At 49.8% G+C, this 16,506-nt stretch overlaps 1 protein-coding gene across 2 annotated transcripts in view; it reads right to left on the reverse strand.

Annotated features, from left to right (window-relative positions):
• Cdh4 (cadherin 4) overlaps window positions 1-16,506 on the reverse strand; it is a 495,273-nt gene that overhangs the window by 142,934 nt on the left and 335,833 nt on the right. For both annotated transcript variants that reach the window (XM_085696922.2, XM_085696921.2), the window contains exon 3: window positions 5,973-6,199. In XM_085696922.2, coding sequence (XP_085553048.1) covers window positions 5,973-6,199 — 227 coding nt within the window. The remainder of the gene's footprint in view (window positions 1-5,972; window positions 6,200-16,506) is intronic.

Here is a 16,506-nt window from a genome sequence, read left to right on the forward strand (position 1 = left end):
CTGCCTGGAAACAACTCACGCTGAGTTCCAGAGTCCTGTGCACTCGGGCAATGATTTTGCTGGTTTGAGACACGCTCCCTGTTAGGGTTTACAGAACTAACCTTCTCATTTAACTCTCAGATAAGTTCATGTGAAATTAATCTTAGTATATCCTCCTAGCTAAGGCAGAACCTACTAGCAGAGCTGAAATGTTTCCTTGACAAAGATTTTAATTTTGTTTATAGCAATAAATAAATTTGGCTGTTTCTTCGCCTTTGGCTAACATCCAGTGCAATAACATAGATCAGAGGTTTTATTTTTATCACGTTAGTTTTGGTAAACTTTGTGTTTATTGTCTCTCGATGCTTTTGGCGAACATCGTCATATTCCCCTCGCGCCATTTCCTGGTGTCCACATGATCACGTAGCGCCATCTTTTTTTTCTAGAATTGGTTATCTGCCCTTCTGTCTTTTTCCTTACCCGGCGTGATCAGCTTTATCATTTGTGAGCCAAGTCTGGTCATTGATTCCATGACTTTCTGATTTCCTGTGTTGTCTCTGTCTCACTCTTTGCTATTTATCTCTTTTACCTGGACTTCGTTTCCTGCCCTTGTGGTGAGTTCCAGGGATGGGTACTTAGCAGGCAGAGGTACTTAGAAGGCAGAGGCAGTTTCCTTTCTTTATTCCACCGCTCATCAAGCCCAGGCGTTTCCACCCGGTTTTGCCCCACTAGTTTTTCTATCCAGTCAGCATACTCTCTAATTTACATTTCAGTTCTGTTCTTCCCTGGGGATAAGAACAAAGATTTCACTTGACTTACAAATCTATGGGGATTTCCCAGTTATCTTCTCTGCTATTGATTTTTAGCTTAATTGCTCTGGTATTACAAACAAACCAAAAAATCCTACAACCACGTCTCTTTGAACTTTAAATCTTGCAACTATGGTGAGACTTTTCGGGTTAAAGGTTGGAACTGGTCTGTCTGTGGCTCCAATCTTTTGGTAATTCGGGGGCCCTTAGCAGCAGTGGGCTCTGAGTTACAAACTTCTCGGCACAAGGCTGAGCTTCCTGATTGTCTTCCCCTTCTGTTTCCTCGCAGTAGCTTGTGAGTCTGTTACTCACAGATGGATGCTTGTTAACGTTTACAACGAATCACGTACTTCCTTGTTATTCCTCCCTTTCCTCTGTCAACTTGGTTCTGAACTGGTGAAGTCACACACGTGCACCGCCACTCCAGGTCTTGTGTGTCTGCGTGTGGCTGGGACATACCCCCCTTCACATGAGTCTGTTTGTCTGATGTCAACAGAGCTGCCTCCAGCTTTCTTCTGCTTGTTATTTACACAGGTATTCCCCTCTAGGATTTTTACTCTCAACCTGTCTCCATTCTTACACTTTCAAGATGTGTATTTAGCAAGCAGCACCTAGCAGGGTTTTTACTTATTCAATCTGTCAACATGTTTTCTTTTATTTGTATGTTAACATGTCTTCATTTTTATAATTACCGATATATTTGTAAGCATACCATCATTCTCCAAGAGAAATATATTAGCCCATCTGCTCTGTGTTTTCCTTTCTCCTTTCTTGAATTTATTATCTTTGAACACATAGACATACACGCATACACAATCTTATGACTCTCAGCCATTTTTCAAATACTTTAGAGTATTTCTAAAAGAAGGTTTTATTTGTTAAATTTTTAAACTAGTCATTCATATTATGGGTGTTTAAGTGTTTTGCTTGCAAATACATATGTGCACTACATGTGTGTAGTGCCTGCAAAGGCCCGAAGGGGGATTGGATCCCCTGGAACTAGAGTCCATATGGGTACTGGGAATGGAACCTGGGTCCTCTCCAAGAGCATCTAGTGCTTTTAACCATGTAGCCATCTCTCCAGTCCCTAGAACAAGTGTTTATTTTTAATCTTATCAAAATATAATATAAGTTGATCATCTCTTATCAAAAAAATCCAAGCTCTGAGACGGTTTGAGCACCATTATGACATGCAAAGTGGAAAATTCCACACCTGATCTCATGTGATATGTCAGTTAACAGACACACATGCATGCACACACACACTCATGCACACATGCATGCATACCCACACATGCACACATGCACACAGCTCCAGGCTAAGTGCACAAAATGTCACAGATAAATTCTGTATTTAGCCTTGGGTTGTGTACTAAAGATGCCTCACTGTAGGCTTAAGCAAATATTCTAAAATCTGAAGAAGTCTGAAACCCTCTGGCCCCAAGCATTCTGGGTAAGGAATGATCAACCTCACTAAAATTGGATCCCAGAATACTCCAGAACTGTGGTTCTCAACCTTCCTAATACTTCAACCCTTTAACATCGTTCCTTGTGTGGTGTCTGCAGATCTGTGTCCGGGCGGGACATTTTCCCACCGTCATCTGAGCAGACCTTCCTGCTGCTCTGTGTAACCTCCTCCTCCCATGGTCCAAACTCACTCTTGTCGGGACTTTCTCCTGCTAGACCATCATGCTTCAGTCCGAATAACTGCTTTATGAATTCTCTCTTCACTGGTGTCTAATTATCAATATCCAGCCTAAAAAGTTTCGGTCTTGCTTATTGTATTTTTCAGTTCCAAATTCTTCCAATCTTTTCCAAAGTTTTTATTCAATGTTGTGGACACAATAAACACATCACAGCTCCCTTTCTGCAGCTTTCTGGTCTATGATTTTTTGCGTTCCTGGATTCTCATTAATTTTGTCTTTTCCATTTTAAGTGTCTGGTTATTTTCACGTGAGTGTTAGACGCTGTATGTGAAAGGTGGCTTGATTTAAGACTTGAACCGAAATCTTCCCTAGAGGAACCCTGCTTTTTCTCTGGTGGGCAGACAGGAGCACCGGGAACTGGGGTCACCTAGACTCACTGCTAGACTGACAGTGAGCTGACGTGTTCTCAGCATGTTCACTGCTGTCAGGGAGTACCAACAGATACCAGCACCCCACAGTCCCAGTTACTCCCTGGGCCAACGCCTCCTCCTTCCCCAGCCCCTGGGCTCTGCCCTGGGATGAGGAGCAGTGGCATTGCTGAGCACAGGACTGCTGGGGCTGGGACGCACCACCGACAGGAACGGAGGCTACTCTATGAGACCTCCTTAGGCCACAGAACCTGATGGCGTACTTTCAGCTCCAGGACAGGATGTCGATGACATCACTGCTCTCTGTTTCAGGACAGTCAACCCTGAAATTCCCAGGACCAACTGGAGAATCTTAGCTTTTCTTCTGCCAGGCTCAGCTGTACCTAGAGAGTCATAATTTACTTCCTCCTAGAGGCCCAGTCCTCTCCTGTGGACTCCTCTCCTGCTCATCTTTACAGTCTGTGATGTCGAGACAGACCATGACACCTTCTGTCCTCGGGATGATAAACTGAGATCTGGTTGGGTCCATTAGAGTGGGGTCTGAATGGACTCTAGAGTCAGGTCAGGGCCACTGGCAGTAAGAGAGATGTCAAACTCAGTGGAAGACCAGAGAGACTGCTATCACCTGAAGTCAGACGTCATGGGTCAGGGATGACTGGGCTCACAGGGCCGTCTGAGCCTGGGACATGAGTTTTGTGTCCCTCACTGTGTTTGTTGGTCCCTTTCCAGGCTAGTGGGAGTGCTGGAAGCCGCTAACTGCAGCAACGCATCAGAGCTCCCCTCACTGACAGCCTTAACAAAAGGCCTTGACCTAGTCTCAGTCAGTAATTTCACCCCAAGCCTCCGACGGGCTATAAGGAGCCCGGTTTTTGATCACCAGGTACAATTTCGGCTTCACAATCCAGAGCCTGGAGTTGCTCGGCTCAGGAAGTTACAGCTGTGATGATTAATATTGATTGCCAGTTTGATACGATCTGGAATCCCTGAGGAGACAGGCGTCGGCGCACGTCTGTGAGGAACTTTCCAGATTATGTTAGTTGAGATGGGAAGATCCACCCCAACTGTGGCAATACCACCCATGGCTGGGAAGCACCACTCCATGACTGAAGAGCAACACCCCACGGCCGGAGAACATCACCCCATGGCTGGGGAGCACCACCCCACGGCTGGGGAGCACCACCCCACAGCTGTGGAACACCGCCCCACAGCTGTGGAACACTCCCCCATGTGTGGGGAGCACCACCTCGTGGCTGGGGTCCTGGGCTGAATAAAAAGGAGAAAGGAGGTTGAGGACCACCATCTGCCTCTTTCTGCTTTCTGAGTGTGGATGCAATGTGACCAGCAGCCTTGCTTTCCTGCTATCACGGCTTCCCCTGCTCCTGACCTGTGAGCCACAGATTCGTCTTCTTGTCAGACATTTCAAATCTAAGCAAGAAGAATAACAAATACAGAGGGGGAGTGTCAAGTCCTGTACAGGAACTGTGCATGAAGAACAGACTGGGAAGAGCGAGTGGCCACACCAGCCTGTCTTGGAGTCTTCAGCATCCATAGGCAGGGAAGGGTGTGTGTGTGCATGTGTGTGTGCGCGTATGTATGTCTGTGTGTGTGTGTGTGTGTGCGTGTGTGCGCGTGTGCATGTATGTGGTGTGTACTAGTAATGTGTTAAGATGCTCTGCTCCCTCACCCAGGAGGATGCTTGTGACCCTACTTTCCCACACTGTGGTGGGGAAAAATATCCTCCCAAGGTTCTGCTCCCACTTGGATACAAGAAAGATCAAAACCCAAAATGGGTTCCTTGGCACATCTGCCCTGCCGACTGTTCTACAAAGGGTTCCATGGTCAGATATGGTTTTGGAAATGTGCAGATTTTCTCCCGCTGAGAGGCCTTCAAAGGAACATTCAGCTATGTAAGGCTCTGGGCAAACCCATATGAAAGAATGTGGTTACCTTTGTTCAACTAACTTCAGGCCTTGTAGGCATTTCCTGGGAGCGCCCCCATGCAGCGGCTGACTTGTCATGCTCTCCTCTCTAGCTGCTTGAGTTTTCTCAGTGTCTCCCTACTGCAGGCACCCCAGGCTGCAGGTTCTCTGCTAGTCCCAGCTCGGTTGCTTTGAGGCTGATGCAGCCATCTAGGCTTCCCAGCACAAACAAGAACGAAACAGAGAGGACATGGGGCATCATGGAAACTGCTGGACAAACTGCAGGACAGACTGCTGGACAGTGCGTGAGAAGAGTGATCTCAGGACCAGGACAGGGGAGGAGCCCTTGCGGCCCTGTGCCCCATTTATCTCGGGGGAATACAGCTGGGGAAGGAGCCCGTGCAGAGACTGCCGACATCACAGGAGAATTCACCGTCTCTTTACCTTCCTGTCCTCCATCAGCTGACCTGCTCCCTCCTCCACTGTTTCCTTTCCCCTCTCTCTAGCCCTCTATCCTTTCCCACCTCCACCCCTTTTCTCTCTGTCTCTTCTTCCCTTCATCTTACACCACCCTCCTTGCTTACCCCTCCCCTCCTCATTTACCCATCCTCTCCCCCTCCTCATTTACCCATCTCCTCCCCTCCTCATTTACCCATCCCTCTCTGTTGTCTCCTCGCCTTTCTCCCCTTCTCTCCCCTCTCACTCTCCTCCTGACTGTTGTCCTCTTTCCTTTTTACCTCACCCTCCATCTCTCTGTAGCTCTGAATCAGACGTACCCTGCTTTCCCAGTCTTGTGGTTGATCTGCTTTGCTTGCCAACTCCCCTGGCCTTGAAAACTCCCAGTAGGCACAGCACTCTGAGAGCCAGGGCTACAGACAGCACTTGTAGCTTACAGGGCCAGGGGGAAGTGTGAGAGACTCATTCAAAAGGCAACAGAGAGGGTCACGGCGGTGGCAGTTTGGTAGACTGAGCTCAGGGCCTGGTGTACCTCTCAGATGCCCTACCCACGAGGGCGACTCTAGTGCCTCAGAATGGTGTGGAGGCAGGGGTGATGCCGCACCTCTGACGGGCACAGACAAAGTGCTGTCAATCCTGATCTAGGAGTAAGGGAAAGGCTCTGCCCGGGACCCTGGGGGAGGGGACACCCGGGCTCTGGACCCAGGCTTTCCCGCTTGTGTTGTCTCCTCTTACCTTGTGTCCAGAGTGTGGGGATGAAGTCTGGGCTACCAGCAGCCGCACCATGGCGTCCCACTGTTCGGCAGTCTGGCGCTCCCGTGCAGTCACAGTGAAGGCCACCTGCTCGGAGGGGATCTTCAGCTCCCGGGTGGCGAAAACTGTTCCATCCGCCCCAACTTTGAAGTCCAAGCTGTTGGTCTCATACTGCGTCCCTTTGGTACCCAAGCAGCTGCTGAACTTGACTGTAAGAGGAGAGAAGACGGTCAGGATGGCCAGGAAGCAGGCTGCAACAAGTAGCCCTGAGACACTAAGGCCCTCACCAGGCTCTCCTTTGTCTTCCAGGAGAAGTAGCTGGAGAGCAGGAAAAAGGATGGATGAGCATCCCGCCCTCAAACCCAGGTGGACACCGTCCACTCCTGCCAAGGTTTCTGCATGCCCTGTGTGGCTCACCCACACAGGATTCCTACCAGTCTCTGCCTGTGCAGTGTAGATGCCCAGTCCCTTGGCTCTGTTCCTGTGCCTGCGAAGGCTTAGTGTAATAAGGGAACCTGAGAAAGCTGTGTGTCAGGGCTGTCCCCCTACAACTGGAACATTCTGGAAATGGGATCTGCATGGTTGGCCCTTCTGTGACTTAGTGACATCTGACACTTGTCAGACACCTGTGTCCTGCTGGGGGCAGAGGCAGGATGACAGGCCTGGCTCAGCCACAGACTTTCTTAGTTAGTCACACAGTTATCAAAGCCTGTTCACACTGCTGGGTACCGCATCGTTTTGCTTCCAAAACATTAATTAGGCAACCAAAATGTCAGCCCCTCCTGACGCACCAGTGCTTCAGCCACTTCCAACTCCACTGTGGAGAGAGACGTCTCCAGGACTGCATATTCGTCTGGCCCACGTTAGTGCATTTTTTAGACACGTGCTTTTGTGACTGCCACCCAACTCCGTGGTAAATTATGAAGCACCAACAGCTGGTGTCACATTCTGCTGATAAAAGCAATGGATAAAGTTACCCGGTATTTATAAAAATGTGGGTATCTAAGCAATTATGGTGGGAGGATTGGTTTTATAAGCAATTCCACTGTCACAGCTTACATGATTTAATTACTATTTATTCTAGAAACTAAAAAAAGGGACTTGCACTTACATTTGATGAAGCGTTTTTCCTGCAAGTTCACCTTTTATTGCTGCCCGCCTTGAAATAATAAATAACATGTGGTTCCCTTGACTCCAACCACTCACTAGAGACGGCTCCCCAGTCGTGGGTTCCTCCTGCTTGTGGGTCTAATATGAACGTGCTTTTATTTTATTACTATTATTAATTATTATTATTATTGAGACAGGTTTTCTATACATAGCCCTTGCTATCCTGGAACTCTCTTTGTACATCAGGTTGGATTTGAATTCAGAGATCTGCCTGCCTCTGCCTTCCAAGAGCTGGGATTACAGATGTATACTGTACCGTTATGCCTGACTAGAAAATGTTTTTAATATAACAAGACCAGGCATTTCTGCTCTCTCGGGTGACAGGGCGGTCAGTGTAAAGAACCTGGATAGGTCTTCCGAGGATCAGGGTGTGTTCCTGTGACTAAGCATCCTTGAAGCTGGAATTAGGCGGTTTGCACTATATCAGAGGCTAAGGCAACACGGCATTCTCCCACACTTTACTCTGTCAAAGGGTCTGGGTCCTCAAATAACTTGATATCATTATAACTTCATTGTATTGTGGGCTTGACCCTGCCCAGTGTAGATTGGTGAGATTGCTCACGGGATGAAGACACCGCCATGAAGCCTGATGACCTGAGTTTGGTCCCTGGCATCCATAGGTCCGAAGGACAGAACCGACTTTCCAACTGCCACTGCAGCCTGTGCTGCCCCTTCCATAAACAAACAAGCAAATTCATGAGCAAATGTAGTAAAATCAGAATGCAGAGCCCAGGGGACTGCTCTCCACCTGGGGGCAGCTTGCTCTGGAGGGCTTTACCAAAGGAACTCCTGTTTAGCCTATCTGCATCTCTTAACTGAATTCTTTCTCTCCAGACGACAAGGACTGCATGTCCCTGTTTCTTCCTCTCCAGAGGACAAGGAGTGCAGGTCCTCATTTCTCTGGGGGACCAGATGGTTGGGTTTACTTTTCCACTGATGAACAAACTGTCTTTTTTCTCTCTTTTTTTCAAAAAGAAATTAGTAAACTGGCTCAGACATATACAAGTTAAAATCAGCAAAGATCTAGTGGGCCTATCACTGCTGATCCCCAACTGTTATGATCAGCACAAAATACTCAGAGAAGCCCCCGTGTGTTCTAAAAGCCAATTCCTAGTAAAATCAATGAAATTTGACAATGCTGGGGACTGACGTCTTAACCCCTCCACGGGCAGGGAATCCCGTGGAGTGGGGGTGGTGGGGAGGTGATGAAGAAAACCCTTAGGGCTGCAGCAGGGCACGGATCACGGATTCCAGCACGCACCGGAGTCCTGCGTGCTGGGTACGACCCTGCAGGGTTCAGTTACAGTTAAAGGAACAGCTGCAGCCAGAGGGTCCAGGGCTAGAAGGCACTGGCGCAAAGGACCTGCGGACAGGACTCATTGGTCAGTAGAGTCCAAGCTGCATCGAATCCCTGCAGCTTGCTTCAGGGTCAAGCCATCACAAATACCTTCTTCTCTTCCCATATCAGGACTTTTCAAATTTTTCTTATCTTTTGAGATAAGGTCTCACTATTTAGCCCAACCTGGCGACAAACACACAGAGATGCGCTTGCTTCCGCCCTCCCCCCCGAGTGTTGGCATTACGGGTATGCACTACTGAGCGCTGTGCCCGACTTAGGACACTTTGATAATCTATCTGTCTAAGGCTCAAGCGGTAAAGCTTGCAGCAAGCTGATGTCCTTGGACTGCTGCTGGCATCGTGTGCAACTTCTAAGTTACACCGGGGCCAAGCCTCACGCGTCAGAATGCCTTTCAAAGCCCTGTTGTGTGGAAGCTGAAACCCGGCAGTCTAGGGCTCCCTGAACACGACCGCACAGCCCTCATCACGGGTCCTCAACAGCTGAGCACCATTTCTCTTCCAGACGGGTTCAGATCCCCTTGTTTAAAATGCTACCCTACACCTCTCCCGTGCCCGCAGACCCAGCAGCACAGGTGCAGCCATGCCTGCAGACACGTCTGCAGATGCATCCAGTGCGCCCTGCATCCCAGTCACCTTGCGCAGCAGAAGGGAGCTCCGCTCTTATCAGGAGGCTGACTGACCTTTAACCTTCGCCCTCGTCACTTTTAATTGCTGGCTCTATGGGTGGAGCTGGTGTGGCACAGGTTTGCAGAGGTGGCCTGGCATTCACAGGGGCGGCAGACTGCTTCTCCCCAAGACAGAATGCTGCAGAATTGTGCTGTGTCTGCGAACACCTTGTTTTATTATTTCCCTTGTTAGGTGAGTTGGGAAAGATCAAATGAGCTGGAGGTGAGCGTGAAGCTGGATCCTTGCCGAGGGACAGATGAGCTTCACGCCTGCTGTTCCGCTCGCAGGGCCAGCCATTTTCACTCCGTCTCCCCGCTCCTTCAGCCCGCCCTCCCACGATGGCTCGGGGTCTCCCTACCATCCAGCCAGGGTTCTAGGTGTGAACAGGCAGACTCAGAGGTTGCCCAGGTGGATCTTGGTGTACCGAGGAGAACATAAGGACGAGCCAGAGTGTAAACAAAACCTCGGTGGCCAGGTAGAGGCAGTGTTTGTCTCCCCTCGGTGTCAGAGGAACTGTTCTTAGGAGAGACCGCAGAGCAAAGGCGCTGGGATGGGGATGGAATGACCTGCGGAGGATCACGGAAGGTGCTTCGTTGAGTGTGATGAGGGGGGGTGACCTTGTGGATGTGCGGTTGTGTGAACTGTTGCTATTGGCGATAAGGCACCCACTGGGAATGATCAATGCTCCCTCCTTAATGAGACTGAACAGTTAGCCCGGCATGGGTCATGTACGGCTGCCCCCGCCCTGGCTTGATTTTCTTCCACCTGCATCTTTGTCTTGTACTTGCTGTGATGTGTGGCCAGAACACCCATCATTAGGTGAGGAACTGTGTGCAGCTGGGGAACCCTTAAGTCAGAGCCCAGCACCTGTTGACAGGCTCTCTGCCTGCAGCTTGCTCCAGCCTGCATCGCTGGCTCCCAGGTGCAGGTCCATGCAGAGATGGGGCTCCCTCCTTCTGTGCTAAGATGTCTGAGGGCAGTGAGGCATAGGGTATATTGATGCCCTGGAATGTCAAGTCACTGGACACGGAGCCTCCTCAGATGGGAGAAGCAGGGGGGTTGGGGACAGAAGTTTGTTGGGTTTTGTTACAAGGGGTCTGGTGGAGTAGAGCTGAGGTTATTACTGGGGCAGAGGTTGCTTCTCTGATTCCCACCAACCTAGCCTGGAAATGGAAAGGATGTCATTGGAGCTGCAGGCAGGCTTCTGGGGCCCCTGTATGGGTCTGATTTGAGAATTCCTTCCCCAGGAGGTTGGATCTACCCACTCCTTACGAAGTGCCAGTGACAAACCACGGTATCATTCCACCAAACTGGGAAGCAATGAGTTGATCTTGCTTACAGAACACGGGTGATGGCTTTTCTGTAGACTGTGGGTAGCCTCAAAGGAGCCACACTGGAAAACTTTTACCCAGAATAGATAGAGAACCCAGTGTGAAGAGATGGCTTAGCAGTTAGGAGCACTGGTTGTTCTTCCAAAGGTCCTGAGTTCAGTTCCCAGCAACCACATGGTGGCTTACAACCCTCTGTTATGATATCTGGTGACCTCTTGAGGAAGAGACCTGGTCAGTCGTCCTCATCAACTTAGAGCATAAAATCCAATATGGACAAGTTCAACAGCACCACCATATATGAGCTGCCCATGCATGCTTCAGCATCGCCAGGGCATAAATTTCATTTAAATTATAATTTCAGACGGAGAACCCACTGCCACCTGTTGACCTTCCCCAGCCTATTATTCTAGCAGTTCCTGAGACCCCAAGGCCATGGGCAACTAGGGTAGAAGTGCATACAGATGGATGGGCAGGGCAGAAGGAATCTGCCAGAATCTCAGGTGGGGGTCCCATGACCTTCCCGCCCTGCCTTTCCTGTGGGAGCGTCAACAGTCAACAGATCTCTCTCACGATGGAGTGCAGGTGAGCATAGCAGATATGCTGACACTGACAGCTAGTTTGCATGAAGGATTACTTTCTACAAAGTCAACCCGCATGTTTTCTTCTGTGTACACTTTAACCACACACAGACAAGCCACACGCCTCTTAGGAGCCACCCGTCCCCTCCTGCCCGTGACAGTGTGCGGCATCTCCATTGTAATATCTGGGCCAAAGGTACCTACCACTTCTCTCGGTTTCCCCCAAATGGCCTGTAGAGTCTGGAGGTGCTGTTTGCTATTTGCCGCAGGGGGTCATGCACACCAGTTCGGCCTGCCCGTGGCTCTGCACATGTTAGTCATGTGTCCCTGGACTCTGGTGGACCCCTAGTACAGGGCTGAGGGTAGCTCTATTCATTCTGGTTTTATCTTGTTCAGCAGGATACTGAGGCGGTCATATGCTGAGGAAACCAGGAAGCGGTTTCTAGAAAGTATAGTTTGGTCTGCTGATCTCACCAAGGGATGCCTTGAGCCAAGCCAGCACTGTGCTGGGGAGGGAGTGGAATGGACAGACTGTGCACACTGCTCTTGACTTTGAACTTGGGAGTGTCTCAGCTGTCACATGGTCCTCTGCTGCTTAGATGCTCAGTGCTGCTGGGAGGGTATGAGCACTGGCCTGTCTCTTAGAGGATGTGGGCTAGGTGAACAATGTCAGAATGTCACTACCTTCTTTGCCTGAACTGTCAACACACTGGACTCAGTCCATCAAAAACCCCAGCAGAACACAAGTCCTCTGCAAAGGTCCCTCTGTCCTGCTCCACATCTGCCCCGCTCCACATCTGCCCTGCTCCACATCTGCCCTACTCCACATCTGCCCCGCTCCACATCTGCCCCTCTCCGCATCTGCCCTGTTCCGTATCTGTCCCTGCTCCGCATCTGCTCCACATCTGCCCTGCTCCGCATCTGCTCCACATCTGCCCTGCTCCGCATCTGCTCCACATTTGCCCTGTTCCGCATCTGCCCTACTCACATCTGCCCTGCTCCACATCTGCCCCGTTCCACATTTGCCCTGCTCCACATCTGCCCTGCTCCACATCTGCCCTACTTCACATCTGCCCTGCTCCACATCTGCCCCGTTCCACATTTTCCCTGCTCCACATCTGCCCTACTTCACATCTGCCCAGCTCTGCATCTGCCCTACTCCACTCACATCTGCCCTGCTCCATATCTGCCCAGCTCCACATCTGTCCTACTCCACATCTGCCCTGCTCCACATCTGCCCTGCTCCACATCTGCCCTGCTCCACATCTGCCCTGCTCCACATCTGCCTTGTTTCACATCTGCCCTACTCCACATCTGCCCTACTTCACATCTGCCCTGCTCTGCATCTGCCCTACTCCACTCACATCTGCCCTGCTCCATATCTGCCCTGCTCCACATCTGCCCTACTTCACATCTGCCCTGCTCCACATCTGCCTTGTTTCACATCTGCCCTACTCCACATCTGCCCTACTTCACATCTGCCCTGCTCTGCATCTGCCCTACTCCACTCACATCTGCCCTGCTCCATATCTGCCCTGCTCCACATCTGCCCTACTTCACATCTGCCCTGCTCCACATCTGTCCTATGCCGTAAATCATTTTCTATGTTGATGTATTTGAATTAGCTTGTTTTAAAGGGCTCAAGCTCACTGTCTGGTCCTCATGGATCACTCTTGTTTTAAAGTTTATTTTACCTTTAATTATGTATATGTGTCTCTGTGTGGATAAGTGCTCATGAGCAAAGACATTGATGAAGGCCATAGATGGTGTTGGACTCCATGAAGCTGGAGTTATGGAAGGTTGTGAACTACCCATGGATGCTGGGAACTGAACTTGGGTCACCGCTGAGCCGGTTCTCCAGCCCTGCCTCCTCACATCTTCTCTGTATTTGACTCTCACTCCAGCCTCAGTTCACTGTCTTAAAAATGGTATTGGTGGAGATTTTTAGAACACATATTTGGCACAGTAAGGACAACATGGGAAGATGACTTCAGAGTTCAAGTCCTGGCTGTACTTGGATCTGTAACCTGGGTACCAATCTTATACAATGAATGTTATTGAACATTCGCACAGGCCCCATCACCAGCCTAGGATGAGGATGACCATAAAAGAATTTCTTCCCCAGAAAACTCACTGTCCCTTGGAGAGGCTAGAACCACCAACTGAAGCTTTGTGGAGACCTGTTCTTGAGGGCAGAGGAGATGTGTGGCTCTTAGGTCCCCTAATGGGGCAGGTATGAGCAGAGTCCTGAGAGATGACACAGGTAAGAAGCACTTTCAGAAAGGGGTCAGGCTTCCGACAAGCTCAGGGTTGGTAGTAGCTGCCTTGCTAGGTGTTTGAGAAAGAACAGGGGATAAATGCACAAACTCCAACTTCTCTTGCTTTGACCATGGCTATTGGATGGAGTTTGGATGCAGGATACTAGTGAAGGCTGAGAAGGTGGTGCACTAGGCACGCCCAACGTTTTAGGGTACTGTGTGGCACAGCCGGAAATCAGGCTTGTAAGGGCTGGGTAGGAGGGAGGATGGACAAGTGGACATGGAGAAGTCCTGGGGAATTCTGAGCAACAGTATTATGTGGACACACGCCATACAGATGTTTCTAAGACCGTGACCCCAGAAAACTACTTAATACCAGTGTGTCAACCTGCGCTGTCAATCACAATGAACATGGTAGAAGATTTGGGTAATAGACCAGCTGGGCAGGGCAAGAAGGAGGCTCTTTCTCCTGCCATTCCACACACGTGGTCGACTCTGCAAAGTCAAATGTACCAAAGACAGACATTCTCTGCTCACTCAACCAACACCCAGTTTCCAGAAAAGCCAGGGCTTTCGGGGAGTGAGAAACCCTGCATGCGGGCTGAGCTGCCGGCTGTGGACTTGGGTGGGATGGACTCGGTCAGTAATCTCACCCCATGATGACTTTACATCTCTCACTGATGGGAAATTTCAGAACGCTCTTTCTGTCCAAGAAAAGTCACCCAAGTGGAGCATGTGCAGTGTATGCTCTCCTAGCGCCCATCCTCTCAGTGTGGCACCAGTACCACTAGGCTCCCTGAGTCTTTAATATTCATGGCTTCAGGTGACAACAGAAACCAGGACTGAGAAAGCAGCTCAGGTAAGGTCAGGATCTGAGCTATCCACGGCTTCCTGAGGAGTTTGAGCTTTGTCTAGAACTGCCCTGAGTTAGGTAGGAGGGAGGTTTCACCAAGCAGGAGACAGACTTCTTCCCTGGAAAGGGGAGGAACTTCTGTAGTAGGAGAGGGACTCTGGCTTCTTGCATTAATCGCAGTTCTTTGTTTATGTGAATCACTGCGCTGCTGTACTGGGCAATACAGAAGTGGGTGCAGGAGGTAGTCACTTTGGGCTGTTCATTCCGAGTGGCTTTTCCAAGTGGTAAAAGAAACTGAGCCACGGGCACTTCATTAATAAATCCCTTGGAACACAGTGGCTCTTAACCGAAGAAATCTAATGAATTCTCTAACCTAGCCACAGACACTCTGGTTCACCGAGAGCTTTCAGGTCCAGGGTACACCACAACCTCTTCTTCCTTGCTGTTCCCAGCACCTAGAGAATCGATACTCATCTTTCCCATGCACTGCTGGCCTAGACATCGATGTCCTTCTCATACTGACCAGGGGGTTGCCTGAGCCTCAGGAGGTAGGAGGCAGTAATGGAGCAGCCATTCTCATGAATGTCAGCTTGGGAGGTGGAATTCCCCAGGACTCTGGAGAGGTAGCCCAGCTGTTACCATGGCTCTCATTCAAGACTGTGGAGTGTCTAGGGAAACAGGATGGATTGTAGGATTCTTCAGAGAAGGGTTTTTTCCTCCTTGAAGGTAACAATGCATGGGCTAACTGATACGACTAACATTTCCTGGACATTCTCTCATCCGTACAGCCATCCGCTCAGTCCCATCCATTCGGTCTCGGCTCAGCATCTACCCCACGTCCCGCTGGGCGCCCAGGACTACCATCCTGTGAACCCTCACAAACTTATATGGGAACAGGCACATCTCAGAATAGGGAATGGGGATCAGAGCTGTTAGCTGGCACCTCATGGTGCCCACATCAGTGAACACCCAGGCAGAACTCTCCCAGGGTGCCTGACTCTCCCCCTCCTCCCCAAAGCCCCTGCTGACTCCAGAACCTTGACTTCTCGGGTGATTCAAATTCATGCCATCAAAGGATGCTCAATCGTGCCACAAGGACATGTGCTCAACTATGTTCATAGTAGCATTGTTTGTCATAGCCAAGACCTGTAAGCAACCTAAATGACCCTCGCCCAAAGAATGGATAAGGAAAATGTGGTCCATTTACACAATGGAGTACTACACAGCAGAAAAAAATAACGGCAGCTTGAAATTTGCAGGCAAATGGGTGGAGCTAGAAAACATCATATTGATTGAGGTAACACAGACCCAGAAAGACTCACTCATAAGTGGCTTTTAGACATAAACCAAAGAAAAACCAGCCTACAATTCACAATCCCAGAGAGCCTAGACAACAAAGAGGACCCTAAGAGAGACATACATGGATCTAATCTACATGGGAAGTGGAAAAAGACAAGATCTCCTGAGTAAATTGGGAGCATGGGGATCATGGAAGAGGGTAGAAGGGGAGGGGAGAGGAAGGGAAGGGAAGGGAAATATATAGCTCAATAAAAACAATTTAAAAAACAAAACAAAACAAAACAAATTCACGCCATCTGCAGTTATTGTGGCTCTGTCGGTCTGGTTTTGCTCCTCGCCTTCCTGTTTTGTTCTAGAAACTTCCAGAAGGAGCTTTGTAAGGAAACTAGACAGAGGTGTCTGCTCATGCTTCTGCCTCAGCCCACTGAAAACAGGGCATGACAGCATGCTTGTGAAGTTTTGCAAGGTCACAGTTGGGTTTGTGGGCAACTCTGCTAAGTTCTGCACACCTTCCTTGACAATGGTACTTGGGATAAGTGTGCTGCATGGGGCCTAGAGGTCTCCTGGAGCAGGTGGCGCTCACACTATAGAGAGAGTGTTCTCTGCTTCATGGCCCCATGGTTCTGGACCTTTCTATGGAGGGTCTCAGGTGGTGCTGGGAATGTGTACCCTTTCTAATCTGGGCAGGTGTGAACTAACATGCCCCTCGTTCGCCCTGGTGATGGATAATGACAATGCAGGGAGGGCAGTGATGATGAGGAGAGGCAGGTGTGATGAGGATGATGATGTCAGAGGGGTCATGATGATGGTGACGGTGATTGACAGGCGTGATGACAAGGATGATGATAATGGTGACCGACAGAGCTGCTGCAAAGACTGGCCCGGTGGTGCTGACGACCGATCGTGGTTATGCTGCTGCTGCTGCTGCTGCTGCTGCTGCTGCTGCTGCTGCTGCTGCTGCTGCCAGAGGCGATGGTGACGACTGACAGAGACTGACGACAG

The sequence above is a fragment of the Myodes glareolus genome, chromosome 10 (assembly GCF_982192425.1).
Source record: "Myodes glareolus chromosome 10, mMyoGla1.1, whole genome shotgun sequence".
Lineage (NCBI taxonomy): Eukaryota > Metazoa > Chordata > Mammalia > Rodentia > Cricetidae > Myodes > Myodes glareolus.